The sequence below is a fragment of the Telmatherina bonti genome (genome assembly GCF_933228915.1).
Source record: "Telmatherina bonti genome assembly, chromosome: 17".
Taxonomy (NCBI): domain Eukaryota; kingdom Metazoa; phylum Chordata; class Actinopteri; order Atheriniformes; family Telmatherinidae; genus Telmatherina; species Telmatherina bonti.
In genome coordinates, this window is record NC_136615.1 from 27,048,660 (window position 1) to 27,071,330 (window position 22,671).

The 22,671-nt window shown below is 41.2% G+C and overlaps 2 protein-coding genes across 4 annotated transcripts in view; one reads left to right on the forward strand and one right to left on the reverse strand.

Moving 5' to 3' along the window:
- Positions 1–12,130, forward strand: part of rxraa (retinoid X receptor, alpha a) — a gene marked incomplete at both ends in the record, with an annotated part of 109,950 nt that extends 97,820 nt beyond the window's left edge. For both annotated transcript variants that reach the window (XM_079256912.1, XM_079256913.1), the window contains 5 exons: positions 4,485–4,614; positions 6,834–6,966; positions 9,076–9,167; positions 11,767–11,872; positions 11,983–12,130. In XM_079256912.1, coding sequence (XP_079113038.1) covers positions 4,485–4,614; positions 6,834–6,966; positions 9,076–9,167; positions 11,767–11,872; positions 11,983–12,130 — 609 coding nt within the window. The remainder of the gene's footprint in view (positions 1–4,484; positions 4,615–6,833; positions 6,967–9,075; positions 9,168–11,766; positions 11,873–11,982) is intronic.
- Positions 12,131–16,079: 3,949 nt separating this feature from the next.
- wdr5 (WD repeat domain 5) lies at positions 16,080–22,092 on the reverse strand. Of its 2 annotated transcripts, none has more exons than XM_079256623.1 (14): positions 22,037–22,092; positions 20,968–21,076; positions 20,609–20,717; positions 19,136–19,209; positions 18,890–18,979; positions 18,681–18,770; positions 18,495–18,578; positions 18,351–18,406; positions 18,122–18,168; positions 17,911–17,986; positions 17,762–17,795; positions 17,525–17,599; positions 17,361–17,448; positions 16,080–17,286 (listed from the first exon to the last, which is right to left on the reverse strand). In XM_079256623.1, exons 2-14 carry the CDS (start codon positions 21,043–21,045, stop codon positions 17,186–17,188), a joined length of 1,002 nt encoding a protein of 333 aa, XP_079112749.1. In that variant the 5' UTR covers positions 21,046–21,076; positions 22,037–22,092; the 3' UTR covers positions 16,080–17,185. The 2 variants fall into 2 exon arrangements, with proteins under 2 accessions (XP_079112749.1, XP_079112748.1); XM_079256622.1 differs by having other exon boundaries at positions 21,923–22,069.
- Between the last annotated feature and the right edge of the window lie 579 nt (positions 22,093–22,671).

Sequence of the window (22,671 nt, forward strand, 5' to 3'; positions counted from 1 at the left end):
GGGGGGGGAAGTGTCCTGTGAAGTAAAGGTAGAACTGTGAGAACTGTTAAGGGAACTATTTTAGAGGAGAAGAGGGGAAAACATCAGGGGAAAGGAGCTGGGATTGACTTGGAAGCAACTGGCAGTTCTGACGCTTTAATGCACAACTGCGTTTGGGCTCAAGCTGGGTCCCTTGACACTTGATTGGAAAAAAAGAGCCAGAAGCAATACACATATTCAAGTAAGTCCACAGCGCTGGGTGCTGGATCTGATAAGTAATATAGAGGAGAAGTACAGATTGATCTGCACACTAAAGAGCTCCTGGATGGGGATGCTCCAAACATCACAACATCACAACAGGAGCACAGAGAAAGTGCTCCGAAAAGGCTTCAAAAGAACAAAAACTGAAACCTTCGACATAGCAAGTCCGGAGAATTGTTTTATTTCCATCCACTTTAAATGGAATCCAACTGGGATGATGTGATCATGTGAGGATCCTGCATGCAGCCCGCAGTGGAAATTCAATCTAGGAGCCAAAAACATAGTTTTGGATCGTATTTACAGTATTTTCTGCTGAATCTTTTAGTACATGAGCTAACGAATGTCTCTGCTCATGTTTGGGATGTCCAAACAGGTGGCTTGTTCTCTCTTTCTTTTTTTTTAAAGGGTGCTGACCCTTTAACTAAAGTAGAGCCTGAAATTTTGCCAGAGTGTTGGCATTCAGGCTGCCGGACCACAAGGACTCCCCTTCTCTCTGAATACAACCCCCCCTCCTGCCAGGCCTCCATTGAGAGGCGCTGCCCCATGCTATAATTAATCACAGGGTCCAGGTCAGGAGTGTACACCATGAATAGGCCACTGCCACTGTCTAATGGCCGGGGTCTGGCCCAGCTGAATGAAAGTGTGTTTATCTCATGGTGACCTAGAACAGGAGTTAAACAGGCGTTAGTAACATCCCTTCAGTCAAAGAGGAGAGGGTCTTCTCTTCAGGATGCGGTGGAGAGAGGAGGGGGATCCCATCATTCACCGGTCCTGAGGGTGTTTTAATACGTCTCTGCTCTATTTTTGCCGTTATTTCTGTGCGACCGCGTTGCTGCATCTAAATTTATTTATTTAAAGGTTAATAAAAAGGTTCCCGCCTTTTCCTTTAACTTGAGGCAGGAAGCGTTGTTTTTAGCGGTAATTAGCTGATGAGTCATCCCCACTTTGAGGGTTCTCTCTTCAGTCTTGAAATAAAGGAAATGGGACACCATTGAGCAAATCATTTTCATGCAGATCTGTGTGAGAACCCAATTTTCTCTGTGTTGTCACGCTAGTAATGTCTGGTTCAAGCAGAATGATGAAAAATTGAAAGGCAAATCTTTTCGTCTCCGCTCCTGAAGCGATGAAAATTTCATAGGACAGTATGCAAGCCTGGCATTTCTCTAAGTAGCTGGGATGATGACGGTGGAGCCCGCTTGTCCTTTAAATCCTTAGAGTTGCCTCGGAATGAAGACAATTTAGTTTTAAGTTAGTTTTATTTCTATTTTGGACCAAAAAATTCTGCCTCTTATTCGTCTGCTAATTTAGATTTCCTCTTTACCACATGGAGGTCATTGCTTCCGTGACAGCACCCTCAGCATCCTGAACAGTAAGTACAGTAATGTGATGCTGGACGACTGTCTGAGGAAAGTGTAAGTTCCTGTCCCCCGTCATCTCCACCAGCAGAAGAAATGAAACCAGGTCAGTGTAAACACGGCTAAGATAGCCATACAACATTCATGAGGCTTGCCATGTTTAACGAGAACCCAGGGACTTGTATTCTTATGAGGGGGGGGGGGGGGGGGGGGGTAACTCAGTGGAGCCCCCTTTTGTTTTTTGTTTTTTTCGCCCAGTCCGCCATTCAGAATGAATTAGCCAAAACCTGTTTGTGTTTCGAAGAAAAACCCGGCTCAGGAAAAGTGTCGCGCCGAGCTGTCCACCGCCTCCCACAGAGATCAGATGCTGAAATATTCATAAGATGCCTGTTGTCTCGCTGCCCCTGAACGACAGGGTTGAGGGGGGGGGGGGGGGGGGGGGGGGGGTAAATTTTTGTTTCCAAAACAGCATAGCTTTTGTCTGTTGCAAATTTTAGATATATTTCAGCTGCAGTCACTGAGAGTTACACTACAGGGAGTTGGCTTGAAGGAGAGGTTTGGGATAGTGTTTGGCTGGAATTATTCTGAACAGAGAAGGTGAATGCAGTTCTCTTCTCTCCTTCAACCTGAACTTGTCTCCTCCTGAGAGCCGTATTTGAGCTTTTAGCATCGATCTGTGGGATTTGGAATGGAAAGTCAGGGAGAAGTTACAGACTGTTTTTGTTAGCGTCACTTCACTCAGGGATACTTCATTTAAGGGTGTTTACTTGATTTGATTTTATGCAGAAAAGTGCGTGCATAAGAGTCCTTGTTTACACATATGCATATCAAGGGTTGTACTCTTGGGATGACAGTAAAGATTGACGGTATTGTTGTGGATTTCCCCTCCCGCTCCTATCCATTGAGTCACGTCTGAAACCATCTGCATGTGTTGCATTAGTATTCCACATCTCCTCCCTCTGGGTGGAAGAATGATACCTCTGAATCTAATGCAACAGGACAGTTCAGGATACGCGGTCCTTGCCTTTGCATTGGTGCAAACACTGCTTTTGTTTCTTTTGTGTCAGAATTGAAACTGTGCGTGTCGTCTTACGGTCGTTTCCAAACTTTTATAACCACAGCATCATGTTATAAAACCACTACTAAAGACGCCTGACGACCATACAAATGCATGGAATATCTTTATATCTAATGTTTCTGCGCAGTCCAAAGTACCAGATATAAATGCAACCAGGTTGGTGGTCCAAATAAACGAGTGTGGCGGAAAAAACAAGTAAAGATTTTTTCAGAGATGACTGAAATTTATATAAAAACACACCATTGAAGATGTGGAGACAGTCCATCTGACTTTGGAACAGGGTGACATGAGAATACACACAACAACCTGAAAACTTGAGTTTTTGTTGTCAGCCATCCAATATCTGTCAGAATCTAAGCACCTGACCAGGGTCTGCACCTTTAAGTCATCATAAAGTTTAAATGGAATATATTTATGAACATTACCTGCACAATACACAGCCTTGTGGCACACCAATAGTACAGGATGAGGAAGAATCTAGCAGCAGCCACAGAATGGATCGTGCAGATAGATATGAGGAAAACCTTCCTGAAACATGGATCAAGGCTGCACTGTTGTAGTTTCAGAAAACATGACAGATTCTCAAGGAAGAAATGTTCAAATGTAACATCTAAAAATCACCTAAATGTGGCCTTTGAGCCACTTTGAACCAAAATGGCAAACTTCTTGTTTGTTATAACCAACGACTCCAGAAGGATTTTTCATCCACCTTGGCAAATTTAGGCCTTTTCTTGGAGGGATTTGCATAATTTCAGGAGTTATTGTGCATGTTGAGATCCCCAAACAAGTGATTTATTGTGTAGGACAAGCAGAAGAATAATAAATGAATGCATCTCAATAAAAATTAAATATTCTGTTCTTTTTTCTTTTTTTTTTTGGACAAACTTTTAGCATTGCTCTTGCAGACATTTTAACATTTGATCACGGAGCAGCATCGTGAATGTATGTCACTACAGCTGAGATTCCACCTGTGCCATTTAAGATGCAGAGACAAGAGGCTTTTTAAAAGCACTTTCCACAGTCTCAGAGCCACAAGAATTCCCTTTCTCGTCTTTTTAGCTCCTTCTATATTCATGTCTCTTCATGGCTTACACAGATCAAATGAAGTCAAATCAATAAATCATTGTAGCTTTCTCCCTGATTCATGTGGGTCTTTATATTTCTCTGAGGAACTTGTCAATGTTCCTATTCACGCTAAATGAACACTAATGTAATGTCTGTTAACCAGCCTGGTCCTGACTCCTGAGAATCTTAATTATAAGCAATGACATGCTAAAACATTAATTATGGTTACCCACATAGGGTGAACTTTTTACAGACCCTCTGCCTGGTGTGCTAATAAAGTCCCTTTTCAGCTCCTTGCTGCTTGTTCAGCAGAACAAAGTGTCAGTAGAGCCTCTCGAGGGCCTCTTGAGCTCCAATAGCTGTCCAAGAGTGTTTTGGCTAAAAGGTCCCCAAAGAAAGGGTCCGCTCAGCAAAAGTTGTTTGTTCACCGGCAGCTCTCTGCAGGTATTTCCTCCACAAGCTGGGACAGAATCACTGTTTGTTATGTCTTCATACTTGCCTTCCTCTTTGGAGGATATCTTTCACAGCATAGCACTCGTGTTGGTGTCAATGTGTGTGTGTATGTGTGTGTGTGTGTGTGTGTGTGTGTGTGTGTGTGTGTGTGTGTGTGTGTGTGTGTGTGTGTGTGTGTGTGAAAGCCCCGTGATTGGCGGCTCAGAGGTATCCCTGGATCAGGCAATCAGCCAAAACCAAAATTATAACAGCTATAATTTTACCTGTTTTTTTGTGTCGGTTTCCCTCCGCAGCCCAACGACCCAGTGACAAATATCTGTCAAGCAGCTGACAAGCAGCTCTTTACCCTGGTGGAGTGGGCCAAGAGGATCCCCCACTTCTCTGAGTTGCCGTTAGACGACCAGGTCATCCTGTTGCGAGCAGGTCTGTCAACGCCATTCACAAAGTTCTTAGAAAGCAGAGATGAGGGTTATTTATGAATTAATCTTTGTTTTGTTAACAGTTTCTTTATGGTTTAATACAGTTTAAAAATCTTTAGCTAAACCTGTTTTCTTAATATTTTATTTAAAATCAACCAGCGTTTTCCATTGTTTAAAAAAAAAAAAGTCTTCAGTAATAGTTCTACAGGCTTTCTTGGGGTCTTTCAAAGGTTTAGATTATATGTTGGCTGTTATTTCCCATAATGTTGACCCATGAATCTTTCAAATATAAGAAGAACTCCTATCTGAAAGGATTGAACCAGTGTTGACACGTAATTCTGTTCTATCTGTATGCTCTTTATTACCAGCAATCTGTTGCATTCACCTCATTTCTTAGGTTGCCTGTGTAAAAATACCAAATATAGCGCAGTTTGACAGATAATTTAGCATTTCTGCACAAATTCCCAAAGAGATTTTAACATATCTCAGCTTGATGTGCTGCAGACCTAAAGAATGAAAGAATTGGCAGGCCTAAAAGATTATTTACAGCTGAAACAGGACCCGAAACGCATCTGACCCTTCAGTTAATCCATCTACTGTTTAGAGACACTTTTTTAGAAATTGTCTCTATGGAAGAATTGCTATAAAGAAGTCAATGGGGAGGGGGAGGAGGGTTGTGAGATATGCCAAATGACACAAGAACCAGCCTGAAAATGAATGTCAACAGGTTTTACTGAGTGATGAATCCTCCCCAGAGTCTGGACCTTTATATTTTTGGAAGCATTGTGGCTCATCTTCACAGAGAACATCACAATAGGGAGCCAACATGGAAAGAATAGCTTTAGAAAGTCTTTCAATACGTAAAAAAAATCTGTCTTCACCACATTTTGTATTTGAAAAAGTAATATCGCATGTTTCATGTTCTATTATGCCAAGAAACATGCCCTGCCTTAGATGCAGTCCGTAAAACACACAGTGAATAAAGAGAAAATAGACAAATTAGCAACAAACCTTAAAAGTGTTCTTTTGTTTAGAGTGTCATTTTATTCATTTAAGCTAATGTGCTAGCTAAACAGGCTAACAATGCTCTTATATCAGGCCAGTAATAACCAAGATAACTATATATATATATATATATCACTGTTTCATTGTTGTATGACTTTTCTTTTTTGTTAAAGACTAAATAAGTAATTGTACATGCTGTTATTGTCATAACATTCAGAAAAAACAAGAAAAACTGACATGTTTTAGCATCTTAACCATCTATTGCTGCTAATGCTAGCTGCTCATCTGTATCCAGGTGGAGCAGTCCTTGCAAAGCAGAATGTGAATAGGTTAATGCGGTCATAACTATGAATAGGTTGCTTGGTCATGTGACCAAGAGAAGAAGCAGACGCACGATTATTTAATGCAATGTTTAAAAAAGCAAACTAACTGCTAAGCATCAAGGCAGCTACATGGAACAGAGTGAATCATCTGTCACTTCTGCTACATTCAATAATGTCACATGCAGGAAGGTCTTTTGGGTTCTCCCAACACATTGCCCTTGTTCCCTGCCTGTCGTTCCAGATTACACCACTATGGCCTCTATCTACCTCCAGGGGGGGGGGGGGGGGGGGAGAATAACAGAAATCTCCCATCATTCCTTGTCTTTTGCACATGCAATGACGGAGATACTTCAGCAAAGTGGTGGGAGACATTATTCTGCAGAGCTCATCTCCTCTCAGCTCTCAGGTTTTTTTTCTATAAATAACCACTTTAGTTCTGCTGTATCACAGATAAAAGCATCCTAGCTCCTCTCATAGCCAACTCAGCTGTGGAGAGAGGAGGCGAGTGTTGCCAGGCAGAACAGTTAAAGGAGCCCTGTCGCTCACACAGCGGCGTCTTGTGTCTTCATCTGCTCCCGGTGTCAGGCCCCCTGCTTTGGCACGTCAAGCCTGTTGTCTTTATTGCGATGGCAGGCACAGTTCATCCCTTTTACACGCTTGTCTGCTTAGAAAGCATGATTCAAATGTCTTAGTAATAACCTGATGCTTGTGTTTGAGAACGCTGCGGGGTTTTTATGGTGCAGCGTAATTGATTCATTGAAATTCTGCATTTTGTTGTCAGTTTAATTTAGCTTTTTTTTTTTTTTGAGTGTGTGAACTTTGTTACTGGTATTTTTTTTCTCCTTTTCTTCATTTTCATGCTGCTTTATAATTCCCCTCCTTCTTTCTGCCTTAGGTTGGAATGAACTCCTCATTGCATCATTTTCACACCGTTCGATAGCAGTAAAAGACGGGATTCTTCTGGCGACGGGGCTGCACGTTCACCGCAACAGCGCCCATAGTGCTGGAGTCGGAGCCATCTTTGACAGGTTATTAACCATATTAATAAACTCTAGGCTACCTTTGTGTTGTTTTCTTTTAGATTCATTTACTTGCTAATCTTATTGCAGATGTCTGTCGCTGTTATGTTATTTCTTAGACTCTCTAATCCATAGTAAGAAATCTATGGGATTTATTTAGCTAAAAATGAATAATTCGAAGAGGTGCGCTGAAAATAACTTTCATTTCTTTTTGGACAGCATGTGGCATTTAGGTTTCTTCCAGTGTATTGACTTGAAATCACAAAGATGCCTCGCTGAGGGCTAAGCAGTTCAGGAATTGATTGACTCCACTATATTAAATATGTACACATGGGTGCATTGGGGTCTCAGAGAAACTCTAAGCTGCTCAGAAAATGTAAAAAAATCCATGCAACAAAGTTCAGTCTCAGTGAAGTCGGTGCGTGTGCAGGAACCACGCCAGTAACTGTTATTGATGTCCGGGTGCAGCACGCTGACAGGCTGAATGCAACATCAAGATGCTGCGGTCCCAACACAGAAAGTAAAACAAAAAAAAGAAAACTAAAAGTCCTCAGACTGTTCATGAAACAAGCAGTTGTGCCTCATAATTTATATACTTTGGTGAAAAGAGCAAAACAATTGGAATGATATATCCCATTCTCACCAAAGGGGGCGCTGTGCTAGTATTTAGCAAAAGAGAGGATAAGTCCCATGTGAAGAAGAAAACTGTTTCCTCCACTCCTCCTGCGAGTTAAACATGTAGATGAAACTATGGATGTTTTGGGTTTTTAATTTTTTCTTATGCAAGTATCCTGCAGAAATACACTGCAACAATGGGCGCAGTACGAACAACAGGCGAGACAGAGGAACCTTAACGCCATCGTTATGTATTTACCCACAATGCAATGCTATGCCACAAGCAGGAAGAGATTTTTTGTGACTTTTTCTTTGATTCGAATCAGAGTTTGTTTGGTGCATTCACATTTCCCCAAACAAAGCGGACTTTCTGAGCAAATAGACTCGGATTTGAGATAAAAACAGCTAAAGTGAATATGCTCTTAGGGAAGAGAAGCCATCAGTGCAGCAATCCGTTTATCAGGCCTTCGTAGTAAAAAGGGCCAGACTGAAGAGCAGACCGAGTTGTTTGCAGGGAAACAGAAATTGTCCAAACATGACTTCATTTGAATGTTTCAGCCATGAAAAAGTGGAGAAACGTCCAAAAGAAACTCGTGCCAGGCTTATAGGATCAAGATTTAAAGCATCTAAGTACTGATAAAGATTTCAAAAAAAAAAAAATCTAAATGAATTTCAGGTTGAGGCGAGTTTAAAACTAAACAGAACCTGAAATCTTTCCAAGTCGTGGTTTCGACTTGTTGACTGGAAATGATTGATGGCAAGCCGTCAACAAAGCCGCTATTCCTCGGCCTCTCCGATCAGCCGCCTGCACGCTCGTTCATAAGCGTTCCCAGCCATGAGACATGTGCCATCTCTGCATTAAGATACAGGCAACTGATTACGCTTCCTTATCTACTCTCTTCTCTCTTTCACCCCCAATCCAACCAAAGAGACTGATTAACTCACACAGTTAGTCCTTTTCCTCTTTTCTTTCCTTCCTCTTTCGTTTTTTTGCAGCTCTCTTGTTCCTCCTCAGAACAAATTGAATTAGACCGAGCTAAGAGCCACAATTGACTTTACTATCAGAGTGCGAAGGCCAGGAAGAAATGGAGTGTGTGTGGGGGAGTAACAATCGGCGGGTAGAGGGTGTGACCGAGTCAGAGAGAGGTGAGGAGTTCGAGCGACTCCTCGTACCGGCACACCCACCAGTGATGTCACTCACAGACAGTGTGTGGTGTTAGATTGCAGCATGTGTTTACTCTGCGGCTCTCCTTTTATGAAAACCACGTACTAAATATAATTACTCTGCCGGGTTGCGCTCTGCCCGTTTGCGTTTGGTTTTTAAATACATGTGCAGGAAACTTTTTTTTTTTTTGGAAAAACAGAAGGGAAAAAAAAGCAGAAATTAGATTCAAGTGGTTTCCTGCAGTCTCATCTTCTGTGGAACTTGTCTGAAATTAAACAGTAGCCAAGATTTAAGCTGAATGAGACACAGTTGTAACTTTTTTCCCTCTTTTTGTGCAGAGTCCTCACAGAGCTGGTGTCAAAGATGAGGGACATGCAGATGGACAAGACGGAACTGGGGTGCCTTCGAGCTATTGTCCTTTTCAACCCAGGTAATTATGCTTAAAGTGAGCTTGTAATTGCTGCAGCTGTCTTTTGGTTCACTTATCTGACCTAAAACTTTGGACTCTGCTTGTTGAAGCTGCTAAATTGTGATTTATATTTTTTCTAATTTGGCTTAAAAAGCTCTAAGTTGACATGTGCCACCTCATCAGACCAAACAGTATATATGCCTGGAGTCCATGGTTTTTTACTGACTGCATGCAGGAGCCTCCCTCCGTCCCTGTGCGGGGCCCTCCGCGGGGCCCTCCGTGGGGCCGCTCATGCCAGACACACACTACTTCTCTGTTGCACAGTCTGTTCAGGCCACATCCAGGCCCACTGGCCTTGGTTCACTTTTTCCGCCTGATTCCTTGTTAATTAGCGGTTTGCAAGATCAGTGTTACTGAGGCAGCGAAAGGGCTGGGAGTTATGGGTTTTATGGGGGGGGGGTGTTACACAGGCAGGCTGGCTAAAAGGGCCCTCAGTCCTTCCTTTTCCCACACTGGTCCAGCCATTAACAACAAATGTTCTTTCATTGTTGGCCGTCAGCGCAGCGCTTTGTTCTCCAGAAATGTTGATCAATGACGTGTTTGTGTTGCGAATCAAAGACGCGTCCTTAATGGAGGCTGAAATTAGCGCAGCTTGGAAATTACAGCTTTAATTGGGCTAACCCAGAATGTGCTTGACCCATGCTTGTGTCAAGCCTCTGGGGTTAAAGCTCAGTGTGTAGGTTACAACCTGCGTCCAGATGCTTTGGAAGACGGAAACCAGCAGAACGCTGGCGTCTGCCGATCATTTAAACAGTTTGACTGATATTAAAACAGAAACTACATGAAAATTACACATTTGTTCCTTTTAGCATGTGATCATGCTTTTGTCCCAATTAAATGTTTTGAGGCTTTTAATTAAATTAAATTTTTTTGCAAACTGATGACATTTAACAAGTAAATCTCTAACCAGAGGTCATGTGTCCAGATGTAATTGTAGCACCGAGTCACGAGTTGGGACGCTGTGTGGAATGTAAACCTTTAATTACTTCCAGTAAGATCCGTCCTGCAGGCTGGCCTGTAAACACGTGTTGATGCGATGGATGCAGGATGTGGTTCAGCATTGTCTTGCTGAAATCTGCAAAGTCTTCCCTGAAAGGAACGTTGTCCAGATGAGAACTGGTGCTTCCATTGAAGCATTGATGGAGCCTTCGTAGATGTGGATACTGCCCATGCCGTAGGGGCTAATGCAACCTCATCTGACATGCAGGCTTTTAAATAAAAAGCTGGATTCTTCTTCTCTGGTCTGCAGGACACAGCATCCATGGCTCCCAATCAGAATGTCAGATTTTCATCTGATAGTTTTCTGCTTTTTCTCAGACCATTTTAAATGAGCTTTGGTCCTGAGAAGACTGTGCTGTTCCTGGATCATCTTCACATTTACCTTCTTCTTTACGTGATAAAGCTTTAACGTAAATTTGTGGATTTCACAGTGAACTGTGTTGACAATCGATCATTTTTGGAAGTGTTCCTGAGCCCCTGCAGGGATTTCAAGTCTTTACTTCATCCGACGTCACTTGAAGCCTCATAGATCATCCAGTTTTGCCCCCTGTCCCGTGCACAGAGATTCCTCCTTTGGATGATTTTATACGCTGTAGACGGTGGAATCCCTGAAGTCGCCACAATTTTAAGTTGAGACAAATTTCCTGAAATTCTTCCAGCGTTTTCAGATGCAGTTTGTTGCAGACTGCTGAACTTCTGCCCATCTTTCCATCTCCTAAATGCTCCTTTTACAGCCAGTCATGTTACTGGCTTGTTGCCAGTTAACCTAATTAGCTGCCATTTGCTCCTCCAGTTGGATTTTATTGTTCCAGTTTTTTAGTCTTGAGCTGCCTCTGTTCCCACTTTATTGTTAGAATTCGATTCTGAGAAAAAAGACTTTGGACCTGATATGAGATCCATTACAGTCACTTCTCAATCCGTGCGTTTACATGGGAGTTTTAATTGCTGTTTAATTCCGCTTTAAACTGATGAAAAACAACCATGTAAACACTTAATTCCTAATGCTAATTTCTATTCAGAATTAAACTTAATTCCGATGTAAGTGACTGGTTTATTCACATTTTAATTCCAATGTATTTAATTCCTCTGTCATATAAATCTTAATTCTGCTCTAAGTTAATTCCAGTCGTTATCTTGTTCTGTTCCGATGACGAGCGTTGTTTTACCTACCGTGTTCGGTGGTCTATCTATCTTCTTCTCAGTTACTGCAAAAAGTGAAGTAGTATGCTCGTATTGAGATAGTACTTCAAAAGTATAATAAAAATAGCAGCGAATCTGGTTCTTTTTATGTAGTTTTTACAAGTTACAGCTGAAAAGACGAGAAGCAGGGAGCTAACTTTGTTTATTTCTAGTATACATCATACATCACATGCACCCTCTGTCCAATCAGAACCCTTCCCAACCCGCCGCTCTAACGAGGAATTAAGTAAGGACGTGTTTCATGTAAACGTTTATTCGCAATTATTATTTTCATGTAAACTCATAGGAGAATATGTTAGTTCCTAATTATTAATTCCGAATTAAAAAACACCATGTAACCGTAGCCATTGTGTCTCCACAGACTCTAAAGGTTTGTCCAACCCGGGTGAAGTGGAATCCCTGAGAGAGAAAGTGTACGCGTCTTTAGAGGCTTACTGCAAACAGAAGTACCCCGAGCAGCCGGGCAGGTGGGGTTCAGAAGACGTCAATCTTCAAGGCCTCGACTGATTGCTCGTGCTAACATTGTGCATCTTCTGTGTGTGTGTGTGTGTGTGTGTGTGTGTGTGTGTGTGAGCAGATTCGCCAAACTGTTACTGCGGTTACCAGCACTGCGCTCCATCGGGCTCAAGTGTCTGGAGCACCTGTTCTTCTTCAAGCTGATCGGCGACACCCCCATTGACACCTTCCTGATGGAGATGCTAGAAGCGCCGCATCAAATGACATAATGGCAGTGATGCCTCCTCAGCTGCCCCACTTCTCCCCCCTCACACACATCACCCGGCAGCCTCGCATCGGGACCGGGGGCTTTTTATGAAAAGTCCGTCTCCAGCAAGGGACAGATATGAAGACTTTGGATGGAGAGCTTCACCCTCCCCTCCTCCCGCTGTCCCTTCCCCTCTGTCCCATCTTATCCCCTCTGACTCGCCTTGACGGCTTCCAATCAAGGAGTCTGTCGTGGTTTTGGGTCTTTTGTTTTATACAGTGTAAAAAAAATATATAAATAAGAAATATATAAATGAATAATCACACAACAGTTACAGCGGTAAGGGAACGGTGACGGACGAAAAGACGAAACTTTGAGCCTTGAGAGACGATCAGGTTTTAACAGCCGCAGTGAAGCTTGCAGGTAAATTCACCAAAACAGCAATGATGTCATGTTTGGACAATCAGGACAATCATAGACTCTTCAGACCCTCGAGTGGGAAGGGGTGCAGTTGTTTTTGTTTTGTTTGTTTTGTTGCTTTTTGTTCCATCCAGACCTGAACCCGCTCTGTCTTTCAGGACTGAACGGGGGTGGAGTGGGGGGGGGGTGTCTCCTCTGTTCTGTATCGTTGGACTGAAAACGTCGGGTCTTGCACTAACCGTTCTGGAGATGGCTTCACAAAACTTTTCAGGCGCTCACAAACCTCTGGTTTCACCTCCGTTCCAGCAGATCCAGAAGTACTGTGTAACGCCGAGGAGGATGTCCCAATCTGCCCACAAACCAGCCCCTAAATAAGAGCCGGAAGAGCTGTTTATGCATCCAGGTGGTGCAGGAACAACTTCTGCCAACAGATGTACTGTCCAGGCGCAGTTGGGTGGCTGGAAATGTGAGAGCCTGGTCTCACCTGTGAGGAAACCCCACCGTTTGGCCCTCCTAACTGTTTGTTTCCTGTGAATTTCAGCCCCCTCCCACAGAGCTTTTCTTCAGAAAACCACCTCATGTTCCAGAAGCTTTCGGCCGTACGCAGTATTGACAGTATTTTTAGTTTTCACTTTTCCAGGAGAATGCACAATTACCTCTCTCCATCGCTCAGACCTTTTTTTTTTTTTTTTTTATTTCCAAACCTTATTTAGGCTCGTTTGGGATAAAAGATGCAGGAGAAGCGTTCGTCGTCACAGCGGAGCCATTGTTTGTTTGTTTGTTTTGTTTGTTACTTGGCACTTAACCTCATGACAGCGGAGTGGAGTTTCGAAGCAGAAAGCTGATGTAATCGACCTCTAAGGTGGAATTTGGCCTCCAGCCCAGTTAGGAACGCCTCAGTCCTTTTCCTCCTCAGAGGGACACACACACACACACACACACACTGTGCACTTCTCTGAGACAACCAAGTGTCATTTACATGGAACTGAAATGTTAAATATCTCTATGTTCTGTATAGACGTGCTTTTATGGCCCATAGTCTTTGTTTTTTCTTCTTCAGCTCTGCTTTTTTCTGAATGCTGCAGCTGCTGCAAAACTATGCATCGAGTGCATTTCCAAAGATTGTCCTCAGAGCAACTCAGACTGGCCCTGCGTGGGGTTTTTGGAAGTTTTTTTAGAGCAGGTGTTTGTGAGGTGGCCGTCCACATTTTCCTTTCGGTTCTGGTTTACTCAACAGGTGAGCGCGTTAGTAAAACTGCTTCAGCACATTTTAGTTACTTTTTATTATTTTTGTCCCCTTCTTTAGTTTTCACCGCCGCACTTTCACAAGCACCTTTACACACTCTGGACCTTAGAAACAACAAACACACCAAAACCCGAGCACTGTGTTTTTATCTTCTTTTTTTTTTCACCAAGGCAGAAAGACGGAGTGTTTGGAGTCTTCAAGCCATTTTTCTCATCTATTTCTAAAGAAAAAACAAAAGTTGAAGAGTTCGAATAATGAAAAGCTTCTTTTAGTAACAAATTTATCTTTTTTTTTAAACTAAATGAAATTGGCTTTTTTTATGTCTCTTTTTTCCAAAAGACACCAAATTTCACCTAAAAAACTGCTATCCTTTAAGTAAAATTTATCTAAAATATCAAACTTAAAAGATGAATCCCAGAAGTGTACAGGTTTTTTTCACCCCAGTAACTGATAATGTCTGAAATCACCTTTTAAAATGCTTTTTTTTTTTTTTTTTAACCTCTCTCTAGACTCCAAATAACACTAACTTTGAATACAAATGCCACATATCAAATTTTTATCATGATTTGGAGGCCAGCTACTTCAAAGAAAACATCTACATGCAGGGAATTTATAAATGTTTCACCTTGTGAAACTGATCCGTCTGTTTTCAAGACCCCCTCTCCTCGTCTAAAACACCGAAAGGCTCCAGGGTTTACTTTGGGTTTACTTTGGGTGGAAGTGAAGGTTGGGAAGCAGAAAGTGAGGCGGCGTGCTGACAGTGTGAAGTGCTGCGGGCGCCCTCTGGTGGCAGAGCAGCGAAACTACTTGAATTTTTTTTTTTTTTTTTTTTTTACTTCCCCAAGTATTTTAAATCCAGCAGACAGACAGACAGCACTTTGTGATCATTGCTGTTTCGGATCAGACAGAAAACATCAGCATCAGTTTGTTAAAACACAGAAAAAGTAGCAATAACGTTAATCTGATCCGTTGATACCAAACAGTCATCAGTAAGGTGGTCTGTAGTCACATCTAAACCAGGTGACAGTATTGACTGCCAGCTTGAGCTCAGTTTACAGTATTTATATTGCTTTTAGAGGGGGGGGGGGGGTATTATAAAAATGGTTTTCTGTTAAAACAGAAGTTTATTTGGACTCAAGACGTTTCTGATTACTTCTTTTTTATATATAGTGATATTAATTAAAACAAAAAGCTGATCAACAATCAAGTGAATATCTCTTTAGTCTGATGTCATTCCCTCTCCAGCTGTCTGTGCTTGGTGGCTGCAATTATCTTAAGCCATATAAAGCTCAATCCATCCCCCTCCACCCACCCACCCCTGCAGAAAATGGACAGATGTGGATCTTTTCAAAAGGATAAATGCTCACCCACATGTATGCTTTATCACATAAAGCTATATTTTGTTAATATGTATATGTGTATATATTTATAAATATATATCAGATCTGTTTCTTCAGTATTTCCAAAAGTTAAAAAAAAAAAAAATTAAAAAGAGGAAGAAAAATCTTTCAAACCAAACTGTTTTCACAAATATTTGAGGGGGTTTTACAATTAAATTTCTGAATGAAATGAACCCCGATCAACCAGCAGAACTGCAGCAGCTCTCAACTCGAAAGAAACAGCTTCTCCGCCGTTTGTGTGACCTCAGAAACCGAAATGCAGAGAAAAAATCTATAAAAAGGAGTGTTTAAATCCTCCGAACTGTGTGTGTTGCTTAGCAATTGTATGTTCAGCCAGTGTAATCAGGAAAAGCCGAGCTTGTGACACAATCACTGCTTTCTTTGTTGCATTTACAGTAAAAATTTTCGAGTTTAAAAGAAGAAAAAAAAAAACTTGGAAAAATGATCTATTTTTGTACAAAGGTAATTTTATCCCTTGCTTATGTACTCTGTTCTTTCCCTCCTCTTCTGTGGGCCGTTTTACTCGTCGTGGAAAAGCTGACTTCAGTTTCAAGACTGAACATGTAATATGGGAGGAACAGTCGGCTTTGACACTTTGATAACTGTGTCGCTTTTTTTTTTTGCTTTTTTTTTTTTTTTTTGCCATTTCCAGCCTGTCGCTGCAGGACGGGAAACGTCTGTTCATTATTCTTTTGTCTATTTTTATCCAGATGCAATTTTGTCATCTGCTCTTCGTGGGTTGTTCTGATGTTCTATCTTTCATGGACAGAAAAAAAAAAGTTATTAAAAAAAAAAAAAAAAAACTTGAAAATGATCACTGCCAGTTGATTTGTGTGTGACACCGACACGACACGACCACCAGCTGAAACATACAAAAACAGGATCTTTTTTATTAGGTTGCAGGTTATAATTGCTGAATGCAAACAAGTTTTCCACAAAGATCCAGGTGAGCTACAGAGAACAGGTGCTGCTGCATTTGAGTGCATGACTATGAGCTAATTAAGCTTTTTTTTTTTTTTTTTTTTTTAAAGAGGAAACAAAAAGGCAATACATCCGTGGTATTACGTACATATATACTAAAACAGCTGCAGTTTGCTGCTGTTGTACAAAGCAATCGGCTAAATTAAAAACATTTCTTTAAACACGTTTTTTCTTTAGATCGTTGAAAACAAAGTTAAGACATCTCTGGGTTTTTCTTTTGTAACTAAGACAAAGGGTGGCTTGTACACAGAGGCAAATAAACATATGCAACATTTCTTTTTCTAATTGCATCATCTTAAAAAAAAAAAACAAATTCCCTTTCCCAGATTTTAGAAAAAAAAAAAACAATGGTTGGTTTGTTGCACACTGGAGGGAGAAAAAAAAAAGTTAATTTTCCAGATTTTGGTTCGTTGTGCATTTCATGGCGTGGGGAAAAAAAAAGTTTTCCAATCAGCTTCTTAAGAAAATGTCAGTAAAATCCTGATGCATGTTGCTCAGGTGAGGGGAAAAAAAAGTACTGCCTTAACCTGATTTGATAATTGGAAAAGAAAAAAAAAAAAGAACAGTTGAATAAATAAAATAACTTTGGGTAAATTTGCTTTTATTAAATCCAAGCCTGATCTAAAGGTCACCTCCTCACTTAGATGTCGAGTTACAAAGTCAAAAGAGAAACCATACAAAGGCCTGGGAACCATCACATTTATTGTACAGGAGCCGGTATGAAGCAGAAAGGCTAAAGCAGTGTCAAAAAAATACTGAAGCACCAGAACGTTGCTTGAAAGTAAAATGAAGTCACTCGTTTTCCTAATGAGACGAAGGAACTGGCACGTGCTGTCAGATGTGATCATGATGATCATGATGATGTGTCGGCTGGGACTCTCCTTGCTGGATTTCATTAGCGAAAAGCTCTCTGCCTCCATCAGGAGCTCAGTCAGAAAGTAAGGGCTCGTTTTTTACACCAAAATGTAGGAGAAAAAAAACCAAAGATGAATGGTCCAAAAATATCCCAAAAAAAAAAAAAAAAAAAAGTTTAGCAGTCGCTTTTCCATAGCTTGATGGTTTTGTCGTTTTCTAAAGCCGCAGACGCGATGATGTTCTCTGTGGGGTGGCAGGCGGTGGAAATGACGACATCTGAAAGCAAAGGAAATGATGGCGTTTAAATCTGCTCGTGCGACCGTCATGTAAGGCGGCGAGTTGCGCAGTACCTGTGTGGCCCTGGAGTTTCTGCACAATCTCCTTCGTCTGCAGGTTCCAGATATAAACCATGTTGTCCTCCGATCCCGACACGATCCACTGCAACAGAGCATCCGCTTAGCTTCAGCTCAGAGTGACATGCAGCTGCACATAGTGGCTGAATGACAGCGCCTACCTTCCCCCCGGTGACGGAGAAGTTGGCGAATATGCAGTACTTCTCATTTTTGTGGCCCGTGTACGTCTTCAAGCACTGAAATGTCAGAAAACAATCAGAAAATGTTGCATCGTCTACAACACAATGCTGTTTATCATTTTCACAGATTTAATTATATTAGAAAATAATCAAAACAAGCTCAATTCTGCAAATGTGGCCAGAATCATGTACAACGCTGCATCTATTAGAGGAGCTGACCTTTCCTTTGCTGTAGTCCCACAGCTTCAGCGTGCTGAAAACACACACACACACACACATATTGCTTATGTGTAACAACGTGGCGCTATGCCGCCCTCTGCAGGCGACAACTGATCATAACAGGTAAACAAAAAGGAGAAAACACTCACTTGTCCAGTGTAGCAGCCAGGATGTATTTCCCGTTGGGGGAGAACTTCACAAACGATACAGGAGGATTGTCATCATCTGACATGAGTGCAGAAACGGGATGAAAATCAGCATCATTGTCATCTCAAAGCGTTAACCTTTCTGCACTTTTCAAGCTCAAAAGGAACTTATTAAGACATTTTCTGGCAGAGATGAGGAGGTGACTGATCTTACCAATGAGGGTTTTTAAACACTGCCCTGATGCCGTGTCCCAGATTCGGCTGTGAAACAACAAAACAGTTATTTAATTGGGACTCGTTAGGCGGAAAGGCGAACAAACACGGGCACCGGATGAATAGAAAGAAAGCTGTTCGCGTCATTCATTCCTCGACACATTCTTCCAGATCGTAACACAACCCAGATACAACATGTCCAGCGATTTGTGTAGCAGCAATGGACTCACCAGAGGCCGTCGTAGCTACTGGACACAATCAAAGAACCGTCTCTGTTAAAATGAACCTGCAAACCCAGAGAGATGCTCGTTGCCATGGTGATTCTAACTCCAGAGGGCTTGTTTTAATGTCGAGACGAGAGAGGAAAAACTTACGGCTGAGACGGGGTCAGAATGAGCCGGCAGTGTTTTCAAACATTTCCCAGTCTTCACGTCCCATATCCGTACGCTCTCATCAAACTACAAGTGGGAAAGGAGGAAAGAAAAGAACAACTCGCTGCTTTGATCAAACAGAAGGGAAAACAGCTTCTGTCCATTCTGGCTAAAATGTTCTGTACTCACAGATCCAGACACGATTAGGTTGGACTGGGGGTTGAAGTTGCAGCAGAAGACGTAGTTGCTGTGGCCTTTTAGAGTCTTCAAACATTTTCCCTGGTTTTTAGAAACAACGTAAAAATGCTAAGAATCCAAATTCCACATTAAACCAGACATGAACCCAGAGAGTCTGCAAGGTGTTCCTCTCCTTATGCCATGAACACACACATCCTTACCGAGCTCACATCCCAGATCTTCAGGGTTTTATCATCCGATGCAGACACCAGGAGGTTGGAGTCAGAGGACCAGGCTACGTCAGATATGCCCTGCGGATTCATGGGAACTAATCAACACACAAGAAAACCACAAAGACGACCTGCACCACGTTCAGCTTTCTGCATTGGCTCGATCCCTGGTGGGTGAAATGTGACCTTAAACAATCCATTCCATCATCTGCAAAGATCAGAATCTGTTCTACTCACCAGCTTGTGTCCAGAGATGGTTTTCTCAAACTTTCCATCGTACGCTCCCCAGATTTTGATCAGTTTATCAGCAGCTGTGAGACAAAAAATAAAAAAACAAAAAACACACATTTATGGTTGCTAAATTTGCACAAATTTCCCTCATAAGCTGCCAGGCCTTTACTGAAGCCATCCTCTATTTATGTCTCTTAATCTAAAGTTTAATTTAGGGCAGAATTTCTGCAGACTATGTCACTCGAAATCTCAGCTGTCAAATTCCAGACTTCCAGGGCCGGTATCCTGGACGTTTTTGTTGTCTCCATGCTCCAACACACCTGGCTGGAATTCATAAATAGGTTGATCAGAAGCTGCTGGATCCATTTGATTTAAAGTAGCTGCGCTGGTAGAGGGAAACAATAAAAACCTGCTGGATATACCTGCAGTTTGACACCTGCCTAAATGTACTCTGTCACCATAAGAGGTCATGCTACCATCAAGTTGCTTCTGCATCTTTTACTGCAGATGTTTTACTGCCATCATTCTGTGGCAAGTTAGAGAGGTTCTTATTCCATATTTGAAGTCAAAGTTTTCTCTATATGTAGGACATGAGACGATGATGTGTCAGCTGTCTGGAGAGTCTTTTTGGTTTGGCTTGAAGTTTTCCACATCATAAAAAAAGATATCAAGCTCACAGATAGTTTTCCTTCATTACCAGGTAAAGTACAGTTTAACTCGGCTTTGTTCTCTGTTACAGATAGAATCCCCTCACTATGAGAGGGATCAGCGGTTTTTCAGGCTGTGACTGGATGCACAACCGTGCTTATTACGTTACAATGATCCAACAGACATGCTGAATGGATTCAAACAGGGCTTTTAGTTAATATAGTGTATATATATATATATATATATATATATATATATATATATATATATATTCATTCATTTTCCTAACCGCTTAATCCAATTAGCTGAAGCCTATCCCAGCAGTCTTTGGGCAAAAGGCAGGGTACACCCTGGACAGCTTGCCAGTCCATCGCAGGGCCACACTGAGACAACCAACCAATCACGCTCACAGTCACTCCTATGGGCAATTTAGAGTAACCAATTAACCTAACATGCATGTTTTTGGACGGTGGGAGGAAGCCGGAGTACCTGGAGAGAACCCACGCATACATGGGGAGAACATGCAGACTCCACACAGAAAGGCCACTGACCAAACCATGCCCCAGCCAAGGATCGAACCAGCTAGCTTTTACAAGAGCTGTTGAGTCTTTTACATAAAGTTATCATTTGCAGTGAAACTGTAAAAAATTCCAGTTTCTGTAATGTGATGTGATTACTGAGTGTTCTCCCCAGACTGAAAAATGTTTACATTTTGAACAAATAAGTGCACAAAATCAACACTGTGGGCATCATTTATATGTGCAATGAAACGAATCTCTGTTTTTTAAAGCGAGACATATGCAACTGAATAAGTTTGAAAAGGGAACTCACAAGAGCTGGCGAGCCATTCTCCACTCGGGCTGAATTTGACGGACGACACAGCTTTAGTATGCCCCGCTAATGTGAATTTCAGGCTGTAGTTTGGCTTTGCAGGTGCAGACTGTTAATAAAAAATATTACATGAGCTAGTTTGTTATACATCAGCAAACAGTTGTTAACATGTTTCCTTTTGCCATTCATATTTGAGAATGCCTTTAATTGCCTTTAGACAGAGAAAAAGAGAGAGAGAAAGAATAGTACACAAACTGCAATGTGTTACTGGGTTTTTGTTTGTTTTTTTTTTAAAGTAACATATTATAGCTGGAATAGACAGTTTCATAAAGCACTAATGGCTTTCCAGGTATCCACACCTTGCTTTGGCTAGCAGATGCTGATGGCACAACTGGAGGCTTGGTATCAGTCTCTGGTTTCTTGTCCTCTGTTGCCATGGTGAGGAAATTAACCTCTACTGCACGCTAACTGGAAACACATTAAAACAAAATTAAAAAATAAACCCTGGGACCTTTAAAGCGTAGCAATATCTGTAAACGATTTCAAAGACTGGAAATAATTCTGACCTCAGTTTTAGATATTTATACATGTGCAATGCTTAAAGTCTAAATATAAGCCTGTACTCCGTAAAATGAAAACAAGGTTTATGTGTCTGAGATTCATTGAAGCATGCGTGTTAAATCAGTAGACGTGCTAATAGACATTCCTAAAAATACCATATTTTGACAGACGGAACTAAATTACAAGGTTTAGACTTGCTGTAAAGCCTTGAGGATAAGTGTATTTAACTCGATTAGCAAACTGGGCAGCTTTGTTTTATTGCTAAGGGGTTAAATACCTGTGTGGCAGCGACGCCGTTTAGCTAAATGGCTAACTTAGCTAGTTTCTGTTAGCTCACATAAATGGTTCAAATTTCACTAAAAAGAAACAAACATAAAACTCTTCATAGAGCAAATTAAGATTATGCGGTACTGGTTTTATTTATTTATTTATTTATAACACCAGTGTGTCTGTTTAAACCAAACAACTGCGGAGTGCAGCATCAAACAAAAGGCGACACGAATTACCTTAGCTTAAAGTTAACTCTGACAGACATAACATTGTCACGATTGCTACATTCATGTATACTGACTTAAAGTGGCATTTCCGGGACCAATATTGCAATATAATTAGAAAATCACTAATTTAATAGGGAAGATAAAGGTAGCCTTTTCAGGCAGCCGCCTGCTTTAAACGCAGTGATTATGTTGACAAGCTGCCACGAATGGGCCCTCCATTCAGACAATGAAGATCCAGGTTAACGGCGATACTTACACGGATCGATGCAGGTTCAAGGCTAACCTATTACTTTTACTAATGATCGGGACAGGAAACCGTGCTTGTATAACAAATAGCGATCCCACGAGCAAGTTAAATCGAAAGGCTTACTTCTGCTGGTTTGTCTACACCACAGTACGAGGAGAAGCGGGGAATGTGTGGTGTGCGAAGGCTCTGCGCATGCGTGTTACACTCAGAGGTAACGGAAAGTCATGAGGGTCAATTCACGAAAGCAAAGTATTATTATTATTATTATTATTATTATTATTATTATTATTATTATTATTATTATTATTATTATTAATGTTGTTGTTGTTGTTTTAGGAGGAATTTTGATCACCCTTATTAGTTTAACACTGACAAAAACACTGCTGTCTTATTGTTTTACACTTTTCACAGACATTACCACAAAATATATTTGAGGTATTTACTTTATAAAACACAGTTATGCGTTTGGATCATTTTTCTTTCTTTATTTTTTTAGCTCCAGTTTTTTGCAAGCTTTGAAAATCTCAGGTCAGTAATAAAAGTGTAGACACTGCTACATTGAATGTGTTTGATAATCCTATTTCAGAAATAAAATTGGAAAACTATTCTTACCTATTTTTAAAGAGCCCTAAGCAAACACTTATTATGATTAGTCAAATGGAGAATTTAAAAAAAAAAGAAAAAAAAAAAAAAAAAAAGATCTGGTCTCGATTTAGATTTAAGGAAGAGTACGTTACTTGCCTTATTTAATCATTCTC